This window comes from Cyprinodon tularosa, unplaced genomic scaffold, assembly GCF_016077235.1.
Source record: "Cyprinodon tularosa strain WSP-4 unplaced genomic scaffold, ASM1607723v1 ctg57, whole genome shotgun sequence".
Taxonomy (NCBI): Eukaryota; Metazoa; Chordata; class Actinopteri; order Cyprinodontiformes; family Cyprinodontidae; genus Cyprinodon; species Cyprinodon tularosa.
This window is the reverse complement of record NW_024039307.1, coordinates 1784696-1805358: the sequence shown is the minus strand read 5'-3', so window position 1 is coordinate 1805358 and position 20663 is coordinate 1784696. Positions and strand designations below refer to the sequence as shown.

Sequence of the window (20663 nt, the reverse complement as noted above, 5' to 3'; positions counted from 1 at the left end):
TACTGCTTGGAGACGGTATTTCCCCTGACTTTTTCAGCCACACTCTAAAATTACCATATAAATCTTTGGTTTATGAGCTCATATTGGTTCTGGAGTCTTTGCTATTACAGCTTTTGTTTTGGGCTTCAGTTGTGTGTTTCAAATGTACAATAATCAGTCTTTAGGAGCTCTTGCTTGTGTTATGGTTTGTGTGTTTCTTTTCATTTTCCCATTATTCTTGAATCTAGACTTAAATATGTTCCTCTAAATGTCAGAAATTAGTTGAAAAGAAAAGGTTTTGAAAATTGAAAATATATGTCCACATCCTTTGTTCGTGTTTTATGTTGTGATGCATAAAAAATAAACACTGGATTAAGGTGTGTGGTGCTATTTGTGCACAGGAGGGGTGGGATGTGATTAACACCTGACAGGACAGTTTACTTTCACAGTAAGCTGATAAAGCTGCATGCCTTGAGGTTGCTGCCACAAAAAATACACAAGACTGAATCATCTGTCCACGTAAAGATTAAAAGTTTAAACCAATTGGTCAGTTTTATCAAAATCTAATTTAGATCCAGTTTTAAAATGTAAAATACTACAACTTCAAGAACACGAATAAGGTTTCATTGTATTTTTGTCTCTTTTCTATTGATTAATATCTCTCAGGAAAATTAGTACTTGTAAATAAATGCATTTTCTGTTATAAATACTGCTTGTGTTAATGCTAGCCATCACATCTGTTTAATTACAGCCTTTAAGTTTTGTGTTTTTTTGCTAATAGTAAGGACTTAGCAGCCAACTTTCTTTAATGTAAATTTGAACAGCGATGTTTTAAGATTTGTTTTTCACTGTTTTGTTTAAGCGTCAATGTGCCATTTGATTCTGAGCATTTACTAAATTCTAATGTTTATTTCACATTAAAAAAGTAACAGAATCTTGTAAGAAGGTGGGTGAAACCCACAGAAATTATATTTTAGAACAAATTTGACTGTCTTTATCCATGTGTGTTGTCTTTGAAAATAAATAATATTTTTGAAACGCCTCTCTGGCATCAGGTCTTTAGATGTTAGTCTTTTCATATAAAGTTGGAGGAAATTATTAGGGTTTTTCAATAACATTTCACAACATTTTAAACTACCAATAAGGAATTAAAAGCCATGGGCAACCATGCAACACTGGCGTATACTTTAAAAAGGAAAAGCTCTGAAGATGTGCAAGCTTAAAAAGTTAAGCTAATTAGATCTTGTTAAGGTTCTGAAGATCAAACTGTCCTGCAGGATATACTCAGGAGGATTTATCAGGCTTTAGATCTATGCTGCACTCACAAGGAGACATCAGAAGAGACCTTTAGCGTTTCCTGAAATCAAAACTTGAGATCAGGAAATTGCAAAAATCCTACTTAAAAACTTCTGTGCTCTTTGGAAACACATTAACACAGCAGTGTTCATGATGGCATATACTGTAAAAGCATGCAGTGGTTGAAAATGGCTGAAGGAACAGAAAGATATTTAAAGGGGCTGTCACGATATTTACTCTCTTGTCATTTTTACCACGTGTTTTTCTTAATGCAATGATAGTTACACTTCAGTGTTCTATACGTGCAACCAGGTAGTGTGATTATCTCCATCAGAAAGGACAACGTGTGCACATTGTTGCATGAGGTGAAGAAATGATCTCCTTATGTGACTGCTGCAATGTTTTAGGGCAGAAAAAATGAATCGTATTAATAGTGATTAATCTATTATTGAAATAATTGTAAACTGATTTAGTGATTGATTAATAGTTAAATGGAGTATAGACTGTGAAACATGCCTTTAGCTGACAGAGCAACCCACTTAGACCAAGATTGTAAAAATAAAATATCTAAACATTTTAAATTCAAGATAAATAACAACCTTTTCGTCTTTCAATATACTCTATCTAGAAATCCTCAAGTGGAAAAGTTTTGGTTTCACCTTGTTTAATTTTGTAAAAAATCGTCTTTAAGGAGCCTTTGGCTATTCGATAATTAATCGAAAAAATAATCAACAGATTCATAATTTTGCAAAAATTGTTGGTTGCAGACCTAAATATCTTCGAAGCAATCAGTGTAGCTTTAATTAAGGTTCACATGCTCAGCGCATCTGATGTATGACAGCAGCTGTGGAGATTTTTAACATGTTGTAAACTGATATGAAAGGCAGACAAATAAAACATTATCATCTCAATGACTAGGTGTATTCAGTGAAGTTCATAAACAATTTAACAATCTGTAGTTTTATTTGGTCTTTAAACAAAAATAGAATTCAGTTCTTAAAAGCTTGATCACAATACAGTTCAATACAATTCTTTAAAACCTTTTTCAAAAACTCCATTTACTCTGTGGGTGAAAGCATGGTAGCAGCATTGTGTCTCTTAGCGGTCACAGAAGGGCTTCAAACACTAGCAAAGCAATCTAACAAATAGAAGCATTATAAGTCAGAATCCTTTGCCCCACCTGACTGCCCACCAGTGGGAAAACTTAACATTAATGAACAGATATTAAGGGTTTCATCAATGGTTGGAAAAAGACTTTAATATCTGAAATAGAATTTTTCAGCCCTCTAAGCACCACAGAGGAAAGGGATTCATTTTCATTACAGATGGCTGACATCAGGAAAAAACATTATTACAGCAATTGTACGATGGGAAAATGAAACAGCTTTGTTTGTTTTGTAAAACTGCTAAATATATTTAAAGCACAAACCACACAGGTGAATCCCACAGACCAAGTTGGCTTTCCTACTTTCTGTAAGGGCTATGTCAGGTTTTAAAGGATTTTCAGCCTCCTCTGCCACCACTACACCTCAGCTAGAGTCAGGTAACTACCTTGGGCAGCAAGACCTTTGAGATAATTACAATGAAAGGTGTGGACCTTTTACACATGCACACAATATAAACATATTGTGACTGTTTTTGCTGGAAGATTTCTCTGATATGCTATAGGTACCTAACTTTATATAACACATTTACAAATAAGGTCATTCAACCATCAGTGCAGGTAGGGTTTATCAACAAAAAGCTCAATCTAGAGGCTGTAAGCATCACACAAATACACCAAGGAACATTTTAATAGCTCAAAATAAGTAAAATCACAGCTAATTTCTTCAAAATGATAACATTATCTAACTTTAAATGAATATTTGGGGTTTATAAATTCTTCAGTCTCTTCACACCAAGCATCTTTAGTACTTCAAGGAAACATTTTTCATGCTATAACATTCAAATTATGAATTCTAATTATTTCTTATGTGCAAAGGTGACCAATACATTAATGTATTTTTGTTTGTTTGTCCAATATTTTATAAAACCCACAAGAGCTTTTCTGTAGAGTTCTACTCAGGTAAAAGAGATGGCCAGTCAAGTATCTTTCATAGATTCCTCTGAAACTATACTTTGGTGCACTACGAAATACGCATTGTTCTATTAGTCTTAAGATGCCCTAGGTTCAGTTTCCTGACAGACATGAGGTATCTTTTTCCCAGAAATCCATGATACTTAAATGAACCCCCAAAACACAGTGGCTGTACAAAACAAGCTGGTATTGCTGTCCGAATATTCAACAACCTGCTGTCTTATGAATCTGCAACCATAGATAAATTCATTTTTGGGCTACTTCACCTGCACGGGTGACTAAATCTTTAATATGTAAAAGGACAAACAATACCACTGCTGTATCTCAGTGCTTTCCTTTATTTACTTGTTAGAGGGATATGATAATTTCTGGAGAAATTCTGGACAATCTTCTTGCTTAAGACATTTTTCTACCATCAAAGGTCTGGGTATTTTTTGTGTTGTTTGATTACTTTACTTCAAATACTTGACACTCGCTCTGTGATCTGTGTATAGGTTTAAAACCTAAGTCTTTATCACTCATCAGCAATCCCTCGTCTGACAGAAGCAAGCTTGGCAGAGATGACTACTCTGGATAGGAGAGCAAAGAAACCAAAAGTGTGGAAGTAAAAGGAAAGGAAAGGAAAGCAACAAGGATTGACATGAGTGGCAGAGAAATTGTGCCGCTGCTGATGCATCATCCACCTGCTACTGAGGATTAATGCAGCTAAACAGGAAACACTTGCAATTTAAGTACCAAAATAGAAAGCTGTGAATGTTAAGTATGGTTATGCTTGACTATGAATTACTAATCAGAGAAAATAAAGGTCTTAGGTTTTTCCTAAATGTGAAGACTGATGTAAAACACTCTATTTCACCTTTAACTTTAAGGCTACAACACAGGAACATTTTATAAACCTCAACTATTCCATTTAACAGATAGAAAAGAATTTTACATTTGACTTCTAGAAATATCCATTTACATGCTGGTAATATCTAAAATGGAGGCTGATTTGACTGAAAACTCGTATGTACAAAAATATCTTTTAGCAGATGCCTCAGAGGATGTGACTCCCTGCCTGCTAGTTAACATCCAATCCTGACAGTTTGTCACCCTCTGCTGTGCTACACCATGGGCTGACAGGATAATCAGAAGGGACCAATAGATCCACTGAGAGCCTTCAAGTTTTTTTGTACATGGGTCAGCCGATGATGTCAACAGAAATCAACCGACAGTAAAGCATTTAATGGAGGGAACCTTCTTTTCTGTCAGCAGGAATGTAAACCAGAAGACTAAAAATTCCCAACATATTAAAACCAAATCCTGTAATAGAAATACTATTTTTGTTTCTCCAATTTGCTACCTCTATGTATTTTTTTACTATTAATTATTGAACATTTTTTTTTCTTGCTAAGTTGTCTCTCTTTTCCTTCTACTGTGGAACTAACTTTTATACTTTTGGGTTTTTATGATATTTTGCCTTCTGCTCAAGTTTTTGCCAATTTTTTACTGGCTTTGCCACTGTCATACTGGAATTTCCCCACCGAAGGGACAATAAAGTGATTTTTTTATATCTAATCTCTAAAAACATCGCTTCCATACCATTGCAAGGTTGTTGTTTTTTTTCCATTAATTTCTGGGAAGGATTATTGTTATACAAAAAAAAAAAAAAAATCAAATATAAAGGAACATATTATATTCACTTTGTCTTCTCCACCCTTCATCACTACATAGCATTCTTTTAAGATCAGAATTGTAACACAGATGAATAAATAATAAAACACAGCCTTGCTTCTAAAGACCGTAGTAAAAATTTAAATCCGTGCTCCAAACATCAAAAGCTAAACAAGGTTAAATCTGTAGACTAAATCGGCTTTCACTTAATTTAAAGCTGTATTGACGCTAACGAATCTTACATCGTTTGTCAGTTTTATTTTCCATACAGATTTGTAGCTATTGATGACTGCCCTACAAAAATAAATGTTTTTGATGATTTTCACGATTGACTCAAGTCTTGGAAGGAAGATTGGTCCACATTTGTTCTATCAACACAGGTCTTAGAATAATCCAATTCAAATGGTTAATGCAGTTTTTATGCTGAGTAGACCTTAATAGGAATAACACAAATAACAAACCTGATTGTCAAAGATGTACAGAGGACAGAGGGATAATGTATGTGAAGCTGTAGGAAAATTCTGTTGTTTTGGAAAGAGGTAAAGGATGAAGCTTAGAAAATTATCAAAAAAATTACACTGCTTCCAAAGTTGTGTTTTCTTTAAACTGCTTCCAGAAACACACATTTACCATAAAAATGGATGAACATTTATAAGCTTTTGTTCAGTACCGATAGATGATTTTTTTTATTTTGAAAAAGACTCATATACCAACTGTTAATTAATGGATCTGACAGATTTTAACTACCTTCCTCTGTCAAGATTATTGTTTGAGGTTATCTCAATTTTATGTATTTTAAATATATTTAACCATTACCATCATAATAACAGAGGACAGTGCAATCGACTGAGAAAGGTGTACATTGCAGTTTCTAAGTACAAATAAATTTATAGTTTGCATCATATTAAGACCTTCTGAGAGAATTCTTTTTGTATTTGTCATTTTAACTTGGTTTAAAATAGTGTTAAAGCAATACTTGTATTGTTTATTACATCTTACAGATCATGAGTCATAAAATATATATATAGCAGTCTAAACCATGGTAGTGGTGATCTAACCGGAAAGCAGACATCATTAGTATTTGACTCATAAAATCAAGACCAGGGGAATTTTTGTTTTCCTGCAGTCACAGGCAATTGCCTTTTCTCATTTCAATTCCAAGCAACAAAAAAGAATAAAGTTACTGTGGTTCTGTAACAGGTTTCATCCTTCTTGCTGTCCTTAAAGTCCCTTCTTGCTATCATTACATCATTCTTACTGCAAGACATTTCCAGTCTGCTGCTTTGTGTTTGCCCAGTTTCCCTTTCCTTTCTGTTTCAGTGCACTATATTTGAATTTAGGTTGCCGTGTTACAACACCAGACTTAGGCGCTTTACTTTTTTGTGTCAGCAACAATGAAAATGCAAAGTACAATGAAAGATAATTTATAACTAAACTTTTTTATTTAATGTAATGCATTTAACTGGACCAACACAAAGCAGCAGAGAAAATGGCTATCTAGTTTTTTTATAGTTTAAAAAAAGTCTTGATCTAACCTCTTTACAATACATTAAAGATATAGTGGAGGATCTTCTTTTTCTGGGTGGATCATCAAAAAAAGTGGTCCTACTAATTGTCAATTATTCTGAAGATATGGTTACGTAAGGCCGTCCTACATGTTCGTCGGCATTTTCACTTACGGGTGGTGAGTCTGACATTGTGGAAAAATTGCAAATCTTCTTTGGATAGTAAGCTTGCATGAGTTATGCAAACACCAACTTTTAAACAGAACACGTAAAGGTAGAAATGGGCTTGTGCATGCTCTCACCTGTTGACATTTGTTTTTAAAGTGGAGAGGGCGTTTTTTTTTTTATTTGCAAAAATCCTCCACTATACCTTTAAGATGTGCAAACCCATTAGGTTCTGCTGATTAAAATGAACATGTTGTGTGGTCTACTGGCAGTTGAAAGTCGTCGTAAAAAAATGAGTTAAACCATCTAGTTGTAGGGGGGCCGAGAAAAGAAATCCCTGTTTGAGGAGTAATAGATGCACTTTTTCACACCCCCTACGTCTCTTTGCAAGCTTTTTTGATAATATGTTTTTTTCTTTATAAACATGCCATGTTACAGTATAGAACTTTTTTTTTCCCATTTTGAAGATAGTCTGCTGTCCCGCTATATTTTGTGCCCACTTGAATAGAAGTATTTGCTTCTTTAATATTGATCGACTATTGTTATTTCTGAGAGTCTAAATATGTTTACATGTCCACAGAATAACTGTTCATCCTCTGGCACTAAACCAATGTCTCCTTTGTTGTTACAAGGAACACAGATATTTTTTCGTTTCAGCATGCCCCATGGTTCTTTTCAAATATTTGCGAAAATCCTCCACTATACCTTTAAGTCATTCACCTATTCACACACACACACTGATGGTACCAAGCAACATTGTATCCACATCTGTTTTGGTGCTCACTGATAGAAGCAGGACTGTCGTATACAGGTGTCCCTTGGCCCTCTGACCACCAGAGGTAGGCAATGCAGGTGAATGTCTTGCCCTAGGAAACAAAGACATTTAGCCGGGGCTTGAATAGGGTAAACTCCTGCGTTTGACGCCACTGTCATTTAATAACGTATATGGTTGATATACTGTTTCATAAAGGGAAAACAGTAGATGTAACTATCGCCTCGTCGGAAGAAGTTCCTAGGTTTGAATCCGGACCGTGACTGTCCTGCACGGAGGCTAAATGCTTTTTCTGTGCATCTTCCTTCTAACCCCCAAACAAACTGTTGGTTAACAGTTTCACAACAGTTTTGTTTTTTTTTGTTTTTTTTTATAAATAGACCTTTAAAAGATTGTGTGTGCAGATGTGTGTGTGTGTGTTTGTTTGCATTGTATCTCTGTGTTGCTCTGATATGGACAGGTGGCCTATCCAGGGTTTCAGTGTCTCACCCATTGACTGATGAATATGTATAAGACACTGATTAGCAAAAAAAAGTCTAAGTGTCTCTACAAATGATAATTATTGCAATGTGTTATTATTGCAAGGTAGACCAAAGTAGCCATATTCTTTTGAACAAATATGATCCTGCTTCCTAACTTTTAGCTGAAGATGAGCTCATATATATTGCTGCAATTAACTATTTCTGACTGGGTATGGAAACCAATGTTTTTAAGTTAAATATTGGAATATGATACTTGATGGTTGTGAATAGAGTTTCTTTTTAAAAAAACCTTCAGGTGATTACATGTAATATATATTACAATTTAATCATTACAAAGCAATTTCGATGCTATCAACATCATTGTGGCGGCCTAGTGATTAGGGCATAGGGCTTCGAATCCTGAGGTTGTGAGTTTGATCCGCCACTCCCACAGACTGCCACTCTGGGTCCCTGAGCAAGACCCTTAACCCCACACTGCTCCCCGGGCGCCTCACAATGGCAGCCCACTGCTCCCCAAGGGGATGGGTTAAATGCAGGGAAGTAATTTCCCTCTGGGATTATTAGAGTATATAAAATACAAAAAAATAATAATAATAATAATTCCTTCCTATTTGCTTTGTCTTGAAAGGAAGCATTGAGACAACAATCTCCAAACACTCATTCAGAATAGATACAGAAACACCTAGACATTATATTAGAAGCAGAGCTCAGTGGAAGATAGAGAGACGGGGAGTTAGAAGAGCTGCCTGCTCACTACTCAGTCAGGATCCTCTTGCAGCTTGCTCATTTCTCTAAAGATTAATAGAAGCCAGAGCTGTCTAATTCGAAGACATAAATAGTGTTTTAGAATAACAAGGTGTGCTGCTGAAATGACTGCAGAGACTTTTCTTTTTACTGTCAAGAGATGAAAAAACCTTACCTCATACTGTATAACTACGTCCTCATTTTTCAGGACGTAGGTTTTTCAGCATGACTGACTGGGCATAATGAAAAAGCTGTCTAAGTCATCTGATTTTTATTGGATTAAATCTCTGATGCAAGTGGAATGTTTTTTTTACCTCATGTAAAGATAACTAAACCAACTGGTGCAGATGGATGATATCTGCATTCATGCTCGTCTGACCTGTCAATGGGAGGCCTTGACAAAATGTTGTAGGGGCATGTTATATAACTATTTTACTGCTTTGGCTTTAAAGATATGATTCTAGCCAAAAAAAAAATCATATATTTTGCATTTACTTAAGTACTACAAAAAGGCCCCATTGAAAAGGTAATTTATGTAATTCTCTGATGAATTGAACCTTTTTAGGGTGGAGCTAATTTGTATATAAAGAGGACGCTTAAGCAAAAAACTCAACTTACTAAAATGTGTCAGCAAAACATGAAGCACAAGCAGCCAGTTCCCTGCAGAAGCTTTACATATTTCATTGCGTATTGTCATATAATTCACAAAATTATACGACATGCAGTACTAATTATGTTTACTTATTTAATCAAAAGCTTCATAATCCAGAAAGAGGTTGATATATTGTCTTATTTTGAAGCCAGTTGGAAATAAATTAAGTCTCTGAGGCTGATCTGGTATGGCAAAATGTAGTTTAATGCATATCAAAATTTAATTAAGCATTTTTGCACCCTTGCAAAGTCCCTCAATAGTAGGTCACAAGGTTTGATTTTACATCACACCACTTAAATCAACATTAAGAAGATGTGAAATTTGCTTAAAGAACATAAAAAAATTTACCATATATATGAAAAGTAATAAAAGATGATGGATTGAGTACGTACTTAAACTACACAAGCAAAGTTTCTCCAACGTGACTTCTACATGATTAGCAACACCGGCAGCATGAAGCTAATCTCTAACTGCAGGAAAGCCCACTGGGTATGGAAGTGTAAGGAATTTGAACGAGTTTGCTGGGAACTTCACATAAGTGGCAGAAGCAGAGGAATTAATCACTTCAAAGAAGATCAGAATATGTCCACCACCTGCAGTGGTCACGCATTAAAACTTCAAATTATGCTAACCCCTCCTGAGAGCGGATTCACCAGTGGCTCGCTGGGTAAGGACACTGATGGGAATGGATTCACTCTTTGTCTTCCAAAGAGAATATTTATTAGTTCCTGCAATTTATATGTCTTGACAAATAGTTTTAATGCTATTGCATCCATCCATTTTCTGCAGCTTATCTGTCAAGGTAAAAAAAAAGAAAAGATGTTTCATAGTTTATCTAAAAACAAACAACAACAAAACGCTGTTAAATACAGAGATACTAGAAAAACCATTTGAGATCACTCTATTCCTATGATGTAATTTATTCTTTCATTCCAATTTCTTTTGAATGATTCATAATTCTATTTATCATTAAAAAAAAAACACTTTAGCTTAAAAAAGTAAACCTCACAGTATGGCTCTGTATTTTGGTGGCCTAGAGGTTCAGCATTGGTTTTATTAGTTCTTAAGACATTATCCCACAGAGTATTGTGGAGACTTAAGCCAGGCTTTTATGTTCCCTTTAAAAGGAAATACTTCTTGTAACCTCGTTATTTTCTTTTGTTTCACTTGTTGAGTACATCCACCATACAGTTGAAATGTCCACAGCTTTATCTGTTTTGCTCTCACTCCCTTAGGAGCCCCCAGCCGGTTTTGTCTTTTTAGCAATTTAGAACTGTAATGGATGTTGTAAATTTCCAACACTACCCCTTTCCTACTGGCTGGAAAACCTTTTAAACCTGGGAAGAACCGGCTCTTAGCGCCAGTTGAAACGGCTCACTGACCTGTGTCTACCCAGGGCAAACGACTCGGCAAGCAACCTGGTTAAAATCGCCACGGCTCTGACCGGCATGCAGTGGGAACACCAGAGCCGTGCTGATCCACTAAATAATATGATGCCATTGAACGCAAAATGCGGACGTCAACACGCCGCACAAGCCGAAAAAACTCTGTTTACATTCGATAAGCATGGAGCAGCACTGATGGGAGGGATTCGGACAGATAATGGAGTGAATTAATGAAACACACTGACTATGTTCTTGTTTTCATGTTGCTCATGTTTCTCCTTATTGTTTACCTTCTTGATTTCTGTCGCACTGGGGACATCATTGCGCTGGGGACATCATCACTGCTAACCCTGTGTGATGGTGTCACCAGACACAGCCGTGGGATGACAGAGGTCACTCAGCTTGCCAGCGAGGGGTTAAACACTCCTTTTTTTTGGCAGTGGAAAGGGAGCCAAATGGTTGTTAGCGCATCGACCCATGTTTTACAAAACCTGGTTGAATGCGCCATTTTCAGTGGGAAAATAAACTTAAGTGTTGTCTTTCTTTTCTGCATTTTGATATATAGACATAATTCAGCTAAGTTTATTAAATCCCTCTTCTGACTCACACAATGAGATAATTTTGCTGAGTCGCAACCTTTTTGCAAAACAAGGCTATAGTAATATGATGCAATATGCAAAAGAAAACAAATTCCTTAATATGACAACTGAGTTTATTAAGGTTAAGCTGTTATTTTGTTGTTGTTGTTTTTTCTTTTATTTTTTGTGTGTTTTTTTTATATAATTACCATAAAATGTGTATCAGAGAAGACTGAATGCTGAAGTTCAATGAGAAGGTGCCTTATTAAGTTATTGCACTATTTTACCTTGTGAAGGTTTTTCCCTTCTAGAGCAGTTTTATCAGGTTAGATAGAACGGGATAAATATCTAAAATTAACTATCACATTTTTTAAATCCACTATTCTCATTAAAACAAAATAAATAGTTTTTTGGGATCCAAAGTGGTTTCTGTTGAACTGTTCGACAATAAGTAGGACTTATTTAATATAGTCGGTTTACCTGCCTCTGTGCTCTTTAGGTTTAGATAAGATACTGGGCTGAAGCAAAATTTGTTTTCTTAGAATCTGTGAAAAAAAATATTTACATCAATATATTAACGGCTCCAACCAGCTTCACATGAACCAAATACAAAGATACAAAGAAGAAAATCCCCCGCAGGGAAAGGCTAATTAATTTCTGACATTAATTGTGTCACATGCTGATTTATTTTCAAACTAAAGAAAAAGCAAGGCTGATGTCTGTACTTTGAGCCAAAAGATGATATGGGGCATGAGAGTCAGAATGATGGAAGGTGGGCTGAAAATGTCAGAACCTACTGAAAAAAATATGATATTTTATTACAGAAACAAGGTCTCTCTTTAATTGGCTTTTATGATGACAGGTTTGCAATGTTGTTTGAGGGCTGTATCTCTGATATTTCTATGACACTGTGACAAATTTAGATCAACTTGTGGGTGTTAGAAAATGACTTTCTCCTTCATTAATATGCAAGTAGCCAAGCAAAATTAACCTTTAAGTGAGCACCTTTTCCTACTTCTAAGGCTGGAAAGTCAAGCTGCTCCAACAACTAGAAGCTATTAAGGGACGCCTGATAATGCATCATGAGCCTGATCATAGCATAAATCACACCAGTGGGGAGTTGGAGAATTGAATCCGGATTATGCACCTGGCTCAGCCACGTGAATGGGGTTTATAAGAGAGGAAAAACTCAGTCATGTGTTTATTCTGCCAGGAGACCACCAGAAGGATGTTAATATTCAGGTCTTTGGGCATTAGTAAAACTCATTGAATGAATTTTCTCCCGGCAGCTCAAGCAGGACTTTGCATATGGCCGAAGGACTTCTGATTCAATCATGGGTGAAATCCATAGCATTAAAAAAAAGAACTCCATAATAAATGCTTGTCTAACAGCGTGGATAGCGCTGTTGTGGATTAGTCTCTCAACAACTGTGTAACACCATATAACGCTGCTAAAAATAGGATAAAACATCCGTCGCTTATTCACACAGTTTGCAGCTTGCTCACTTTCTTGCCCCTCTTCTCACCACTCTCCCTTTTTTCCCTCTGCTTCCTCACCCCCCGATCCATCCACCCTCCTCCCTGCCTGTCTCACACATCCAAAATCGGAGCCATGCTGCAGAAGCTTCAAAGAGCATAGATAAGTTGGGGTAGCGCAGGAGCAACTGTAATTCATCACACCACATACAATGGTAATGCCAGTTTCCCGACTAGAGAGTGGCATTTGCGTTTAAATCTTTTTTCTATTAGGTTGGCTTGAAAGATGACGCACAACGTAAACATTTTAATCTTCCCTGTGTCTTCTAACTGTGTAATTTGTTTTGGAAAGCAATACATGAGGTACATGTAAACTCATTAAGGTCATGCAAAATAAATGTTTTAAATTGTGTACATGGCAATTTTAATTTTCTGTTACTGAGAATACATGAAAGCTTCTGTTTTCTTGAAACTTAAATATCAACCTGTAACAAGGCCATTAAATATTGATAATGGAGGGGAGGGAATTTACCTTGTTTCGCCACAGTCTAATGAAGGGCCTATACATGTGCTCTAGTAGGACTTAAAAAAAGGAAAACATTTCTGCATCACAGTGCATGAACTCTCTGAACAGACATAAGCATGTTATCACTTCAATCTGCAGGCAACCTCTGAAAGCCAAAACTTTACTTGGTATCAGGTCAGCTATGGCCAGAGATGGCAAAAGTACTCACTTTTCGTACTTGAGTAAAGGTACAGATACTTGTGTTAAAAAATACTCTGGTAAAAGTGGAAGTACTGATTAAACTTCTTTACTCAAGTAAAAGTAACAAAGTACAGGCTTGTAAATTTACTTAAAGTATAAAAGTAAAAGTAGAAACCACTTTTTTCATGCCGTTGCCTACATTTTAAATGGATGTCTGCCAATAGGACTAGATCTCCGTTGTGTTCATTTTCAATCATCTCGTCGTCCATGCTACTATGCTAACGCCACCGCCACCAAGCTGCAATGATTTGCCGCGAATGAATACCGCCGAATCCGTCGATTCATCTTGTAGTGGTGCGTCAAATGCAACGTAGATTCCCATCCAATTAGATTGAATTTGGTATTGATGACGTGAAAAATAATAACGGTAACTCCATTGAAATGATTCAAAACTAAAGTAACGAGCCAATTTTTTTTAAATGTAAGGAGTAGAAAGTACAGATATTTGTGTAAAAATGTAAGGAGTAGAAGTAAAAAGTTGCCATAAAAATAAGTAGTAAAGTAAAGTAAAAATATCAGAAAATCTACTTGAGTACAGTAACGAAGTATTTGTACTTTGTTACTTCCCATCTCTGGCTATGGCCAAAGGCGTTTTTATTCTTTACTAAGGCACCTAAGCAACACTTTTTGTAAACTAAACAAAAGAGTGCTTCGGTCTTAGAAAGTACACAAATATAAAAAGAGCTGAGTTTCAACAAGTCAGTATGCATTTTAAATGTATAACATATCGAGTGAAGCATTAGAGTATGTATGGTGCAAGAGCGATCATGGTAAATTAAGATTTTTTTATTTCTTGTGAAATTCAGTTACCAACTTTCATTTAATTCCGTGAGATTATGTGTGATTGACGGCATTAGGTATACAAATATTTTTGAAATAAAAGGAAAAGGTTCTTTATCAAAAAACTATTTAAATACTGTCATGCATGTATACAAATCAAGGAGCCTGAAGTCTGATAGTCTAAAATAACATCCAATTCAGTCTCTTTCAACAGGGATAACGTTTAAATTGTGTGCTTAGTTTCACTGTGAACGCAGCATTAGAAGATTGTTAAAAAAAATTAGTGAAGACCATGGAACCCAGCAGACTTAGTACAGATTATCATGCACACATTAACACGGGAAATGTAGAATTTTTGATTGTGGGAGAAAGGAGGTTTACCCAGAGAATATAGCCAAACCCTTTGAGGATAAAGACCTGGCCACATTTAAAACAAAGGAGCGTATTGCTGCAAAGCAACAGTGCTAGCAACTGTTCCACCATCGAGCACTGAGATATTATAAGAAAACTGAAGAGCGCTGCAATAGCTACAAAGATGGCTCCATGAAAAAATCTGTTGATATGCTAAGAGTCAAGGAATGAAATTGGCACCAACCCACACGCCAAATGTGGATCATTTTCGTGATTGGTGGGTGACACTATCACTATACCTGCCACATTTGAAGGTAACCAATACGGCAACAAACAACACTGAGAAACTGTAAATTTTTGACCAATCATGTAGCCCAGGGGTGACCAATCACATACCTCTGGGGTCCGAACAAAGAAAATCAACAACCAGTAAATGTCCAGAGCCATTTTTAATTAAAATCTGTTACTTTAAACATAATTTAACACTGAAATAAAATGAGTTTTTTTTGCATCCATGTTATACATTGACTTTTTAAATAAAACAATATATAAAAAAATTGAAAATTTTTCCATTTCGAAATCTAAAGTGTTTTTTGAAGTAGAAAATATCAGTCGTTCAGTTTGGTGTATAGACAATTTCCTGATTCTTATATTTATAACACCTGAACTGACCATTTGTTTGTTTTTTCTTTTTTTTATGGCTTAATGAGAGAAGTTGGCCTTAGGCTGACCTGCAAGGTTTTAAACCTGGGTCTGATTGGCGACAAAGCCATTCTAAAGCACATATCAAGGTGCTCCTTCGTGAGCCTGGATCGATATTTATTTTTGATTTTGTTCATGGTGGAGACTCCAGAGCACGCCATTTCACTTTTCTGTAACCAGATCACTGAGCTTCTTCCAGCAGTCTACAGTTTCTTTCACGTTTTCTCATCATTGTTACGCATCGCCCGGCTTGCCACAGGTTTGCCTGCTGTGTCTAAAAGTAGCTAACAACAGCCCTGACCTACACAGCTCATTGGCTAATATGCATCACGTGTTGCCTGGTCCCGGAGGATTTTACTGTACAAACAGGAGAAGCGGCGCAAGTGAAATTAGACACTGCCGTCAGACAACATGAGGTAATTTATAAATGTCTTAAATCAGGTTGGGTCCAGATTAGCCAGCAGGTGGGTCCGGATACGGACCACGGTCGGCTAATCCGTGACCTCTGATGTAGCCTATTGTTTTGTAAAGCAAGCCCCGCTCTTTTATTGGATATTTTAAACAAAATGTGGGGATATGATTTTATTATCGGTAAGCAGTAACAGGCAAACACAGAAGAAGAAAACAACACACACCTTTTTCGACGCTGTTGTTCTATTGGCTGGAAATGTTGATAGGCAATGATCCAACTCCAATAACAGAGAGAACGAGAAAATCCACAAGCAGAGCTAATGGGTTTACAAACGTATCTCTGACTCGAGTAGAGACTGGTGTGCACACGGAGAGAAGGAAGTAAACCAGAAGAAAATATATCTGGGAGAGAAGCATCAGATCTTAGAGCAAGAAAGCAAACATACCAGTTATTTGTTGGTTGTTTTAATAGTGAGATTGTGTTGGTTGAAATCATATATTTTCCAGTTTAGGAGTAAGTCTATGGCATAGGGGTTATTACATGATGAAAGGAGAGAGGAAGAGGGCAAGAAAAGAGCCAACCCGCAAACATCAGACCTCATATCGACGTTGGTTTTTAGGCTAAATCTGGTCCGTCTGACATTGTCTTGATTTAGTCCAGCAATAGTTCTTGAACATTAGGCTGTTTTGGTCATTCTCTGTTTGTCCTACTTTAGTCATATAATAGACATTGAAAAGACACTGCAAACCCAAAGTCTCAACATCTTTTCAACAATCTGAAAACTACAGCTTTTAACCTTTTACTTCTTAACTAAATGTAGACGTTGTCATCTTTTCAATGTCTTTTCAACCAACTGTCGCTCGGTGGGAAAGATGCTGTGCACCCAAGGAGAAGAGGTGATGCTAGCGGGATGACTGGAGCTCTACAAAAAGCTGGAGAGAAATAATTGAGGTAAACATCTGGAAAATTATTTTGGTCCATTCCTACGTGGTCTGATATAAATAATCCTAATTTTACTTATGTATAAAATGTTACATATCTTCAGTAAATCCATTTAAGGTATTACACACCGTAGCTTTAAAGATCAAAATGATTTTCAACACCTCAACATGGACACTTGTGCATTTTGAGATAAGACGTTCTGGAGGCTTTATTTACATTAATGAGTTGAACGTTTTTAAGCGAGTAAATCCATCTCAAATCTTGTGGAGTCTCTGTGGAGTTAATTCATCAGGATTATGATCTTACTTAAATATTTTGTTCTTTTTCGAGTGGGAGACCAGCAGGCACTAGGAGTAACCAGTGAAAGCTCTCTGAACTTGACTGTTAACGATTTGCGGCTGCCGTTGCAGCTGAACGTTAATATAAACATTTTTCATAAACTCTTTTGCCATAGTAAAGTAAGAAAATTCTCCTAGCTTTTTAAAACCTGTGGAGTGAAACCCCATTTTACATATTGATTTTCCCTACGCTTGCGTCAAGCTGGAAAAGTTCCAATTTCTGAATGCCCACTGCTGGGACGCCAGGGCGTGCTGCTTTCAACACTGCTTAACACTGACCCCCATATAATTTGCTTGTGAATTAAATGCCCAGATGGCAAGAATGCTTTTGGTGTGAACTCACCATAAAAGGCTAAATCCAAAGACGGCAAATTGGAGACCCTTGCTTCTGTTCCTTCACCATTTTTATGAGCAGAAGGACAAGATTGTGGGTAGGTAAAGAAATCTAGACTGCTGTGCCATATGTGGACAGCATTTAGCCTTTCAAACATCATTATGCAACAGAACTCATATTGTGGAACTACAGCCTTCTGAAAAAGAACAACAACAAAACACAAGTAACCCAAATGTAGTGCACTCCTAAAGCTCCTCATTACACAAACCAAAACTAATGAAGTTGTATAAATGTTTATGTTTTAAACAGTGCATGCAAAGCAATAATGTATTTTTGTTATTTTCCAAGAGGTTGACTGTGTTCATATAGGGACTGTGGGATTCCTTATACCTCATTAACCCATACTGTACATATGACTGAAAGAATATTGAGTGCCTTTTCCTACCTCCATTATTTGACTCTTTGCCCAAAGAGTCCTTACTTGCTTGCTGTATTCATACTAGGTTTAAGTGTTGGAAAGGAAAAGTGTATATCCCCTAATCACACCATTATGATAGTAACACCCATGGATGTTACTATGAGCATTGTGCTGTAGGGAAAATGGCAATGAGAGGGAAGCTGGTCATAGCTAATGTGGAAATGGACGTAGATAAATGAATGAAATCACTGGAAGGAAATGAATAAAAACATACAAAGCAGTAGATACTTAGTTGAAAACAGTACTAAACATAACACATAACTGGGGCAATTATTAAAAAAACTGCTTCTCATGAAAACTCTCCATTTGGTTGGACTGACCAAAGCTGGCATGTCCCAAAAGTGGTTTCTACAAGAAATAGATGAAGGGTCCCTGATTCATAGATATACAAAGCTTCTCCCATTAAATTTGCAAAATGTTTTCTACCACCAAACAAGAATGTTCTACTCCATTACAATAAATCCCAATATATTATATTGAACTTTGCAGGTGTGAAAACATGTCAAAAAGGGCATCCATTTTTTTTGGAAGGCACAGCAAATGTATTATCTAATTATTTTCGGTTTTATCAAATCACTGAGCTGTTGTACAAGAAACTCTGTCTTCTGCAAGGATATAGATATTAACCCTGGTAAATAAATGAGACACCTCCCCAGCTCAACAAAATAAAAAAATCAAAAGTACCGAGGATGCATTAAGCTTGAATGTGTCATACAAGTGTATTATTCCACACCTCTACTTAATGTCCTGTATTTTCCCCCCTGCCTAATGCCAGACCTGTGGCATGCACAACCTGGGGGAGATCAAAGGATCACAGTCAGGAGAGAGTGAGCACACGATCCGCCAGCGCACACATGTTCACACCTGACATCTCTCTCAAAGCCCATCAGCATTAACACATCATCATGCCACACCATGTTACTCTGGTGAGATCAGAGCATCTGAGGAAACTGCTGCTTAACTGGAAAAAGATTCTGTATGATGATTTCACACTGAAATAAAAAGAAGAAAATTAAATATATTCACGAATCCACCAAAAGGTTATAAAAGAGAAAAAAATATGTTTTTTTTTTCTAGTAGAAAGTGGGACAGACTTAACCGTTCCTAAACACCTCTATTACATAACACTTCCACTTGGTTTTGCACATGTTCTCTGAATATCAACACTTACTGGCTTGCATGAGCTGACCCTGCCGCCCAAACACCTGAGAGAAAGGACTTCGACTGCAGGTGAGCGTCTCCTCCATGGTCGAGCCTCTTTAAGACAGGTCCTTCTTCTTCAGAGTGCACCGAAGGTCAGCTTTCACACAGGAGTAGTCTTCTCTTGATTTGCCTCCGAAAGCCTCTTCTCAACCTCTTCCTACGCCTTGCTCTGAGATGCTTTTTGCCTCCGTCAGTTATGTCTCAGCTGACTGTAGATCAGCAGTTGCCTGGTCGCTTCTTGAGCCGCTGAGAGTTGCCTGCTCCTCTTTTGGCTGATGGGAGATCTGTGCGTTGCAGTTGCTCTCAATCCGATCATTAAAGCTCCAGTGTGGTGCTGCTTCAGATGGAGAGCACAGCGTGAACAAAGCAAAAGAGAGGGATAGAGCAATGAGAAAGAGAAGCCTGCTGCAGTGAGAACACTGACTCTTACCCCTCTGATGAACGTGAGAACACTGATCACTGTGTGTTTGCCGAGATGTATGCAAATGTGTGTGTATGTGTGCAACCATTAACACATTACACCCCTCTGGTGCCTGTTTTCTCTCTCCTAAATCTGCTTGTCTGTGAAAATGTGTTTGCCTCCTTACAAATCTTATCTGTAGTTTCTATCTGCAAGGAGGCAAAAAGCAGTTTTAAATTATTTCATTTATTGTGCAAAATGCTACGGTATCTTAAACAACCTGGCCCTGTGTGAGAAATTTCCCCCCCAAACCTAATAAGTGCGTAATGGAGCCACTCTTGCCATTGGGACTTTTATGTTATTGGGGAGGAATTTTAGTCCTCTCTTTTTTTGCAGATTTTCTTCAATTCATATACATTAACTGTTTTTCAACATAAATGTCCTGCAAATTATACATTTATTCATTTTGAGCCAAAAGGTGCATGGCTTACTGGCATGCTTAGGATTTTTGCTTTCCTACATATCCCAAGTATGCAGTAGGGAAATGTCTGGAGCAAAATTCCTGTTTTCTTTAACTATGATCCCGAAGAAGCCGAACATCCACAGAACTACAACAAACACAGCAACAGCACTCCAACCATGTTTGATTATCTTTATGATGTCACGCTTCTTCCATGCTGTGCTAGTTTTACATCGGTTGCAACCAGATACACTTTCCTAAAAACCTCCGCTAATGTTTCACCATTCAAAAGTATATGTGACCCAAATTTCAATTCAAAATGTCAGGAATACAGTACTGTATAAAACCTCAAACTCCACGCCATTCCTGACATTTTTAATTGAAAAATTTTTTTATTTTTTTGGAGTGACTATGACCTGGATGATTGAGAGCCTTCACCAGTATGCGACCCAAATGTTCTTGGGGATCATCAGTGGTTCTGATCTTGAAAGCTTTCCGTGGAGGCAATTTTTGCCAAGTTTCTTTCCTGTTGTGTACTATGAACACTTCAATTGGTAGGTCAGACTTGCAGTACTTTAGATGTTCTGGGTTCATTTGTCACCTTCAGGATGAATAGTGAAAGATCCTGGAAAGAGCCATCAATGTGGTTTACTGGGATCCCAAAGTTATAGAGCGGCTCTGTGACACTGAATTTGACCTGATGCATTTGAGATCTCTTAGCTTTTTCCATACT

At 36.9% G+C, this 20663-nt stretch overlaps 1 protein-coding gene across 5 annotated transcripts in view; it reads right to left on the bottom strand.

Moving 5' to 3' along the window:
• The window catches only part of kazna (kazrin, periplakin interacting protein a), a 267686-nt gene extending 248174 nt beyond the window's left edge, over positions 1-19512 (bottom strand). Inside the window, exon 1 of one of the 5 annotated variants that reach the window (XM_038305916.1) lies at positions 19039-19512. In XM_038305916.1, the coding sequence (XP_038161844.1) occupies positions 19039-19114 (76 nt within the window). In that variant the 5' untranslated portion in view covers positions 19115-19512. The remainder of the gene's footprint in view (positions 1-19038) is intronic. The other 4 variants (XM_038305915.1, XM_038305914.1, XM_038305917.1 and 1 more) reach the window with 4 other exon arrangements.
• Positions 19513-20663: the final 1151 nt, after the last annotated feature.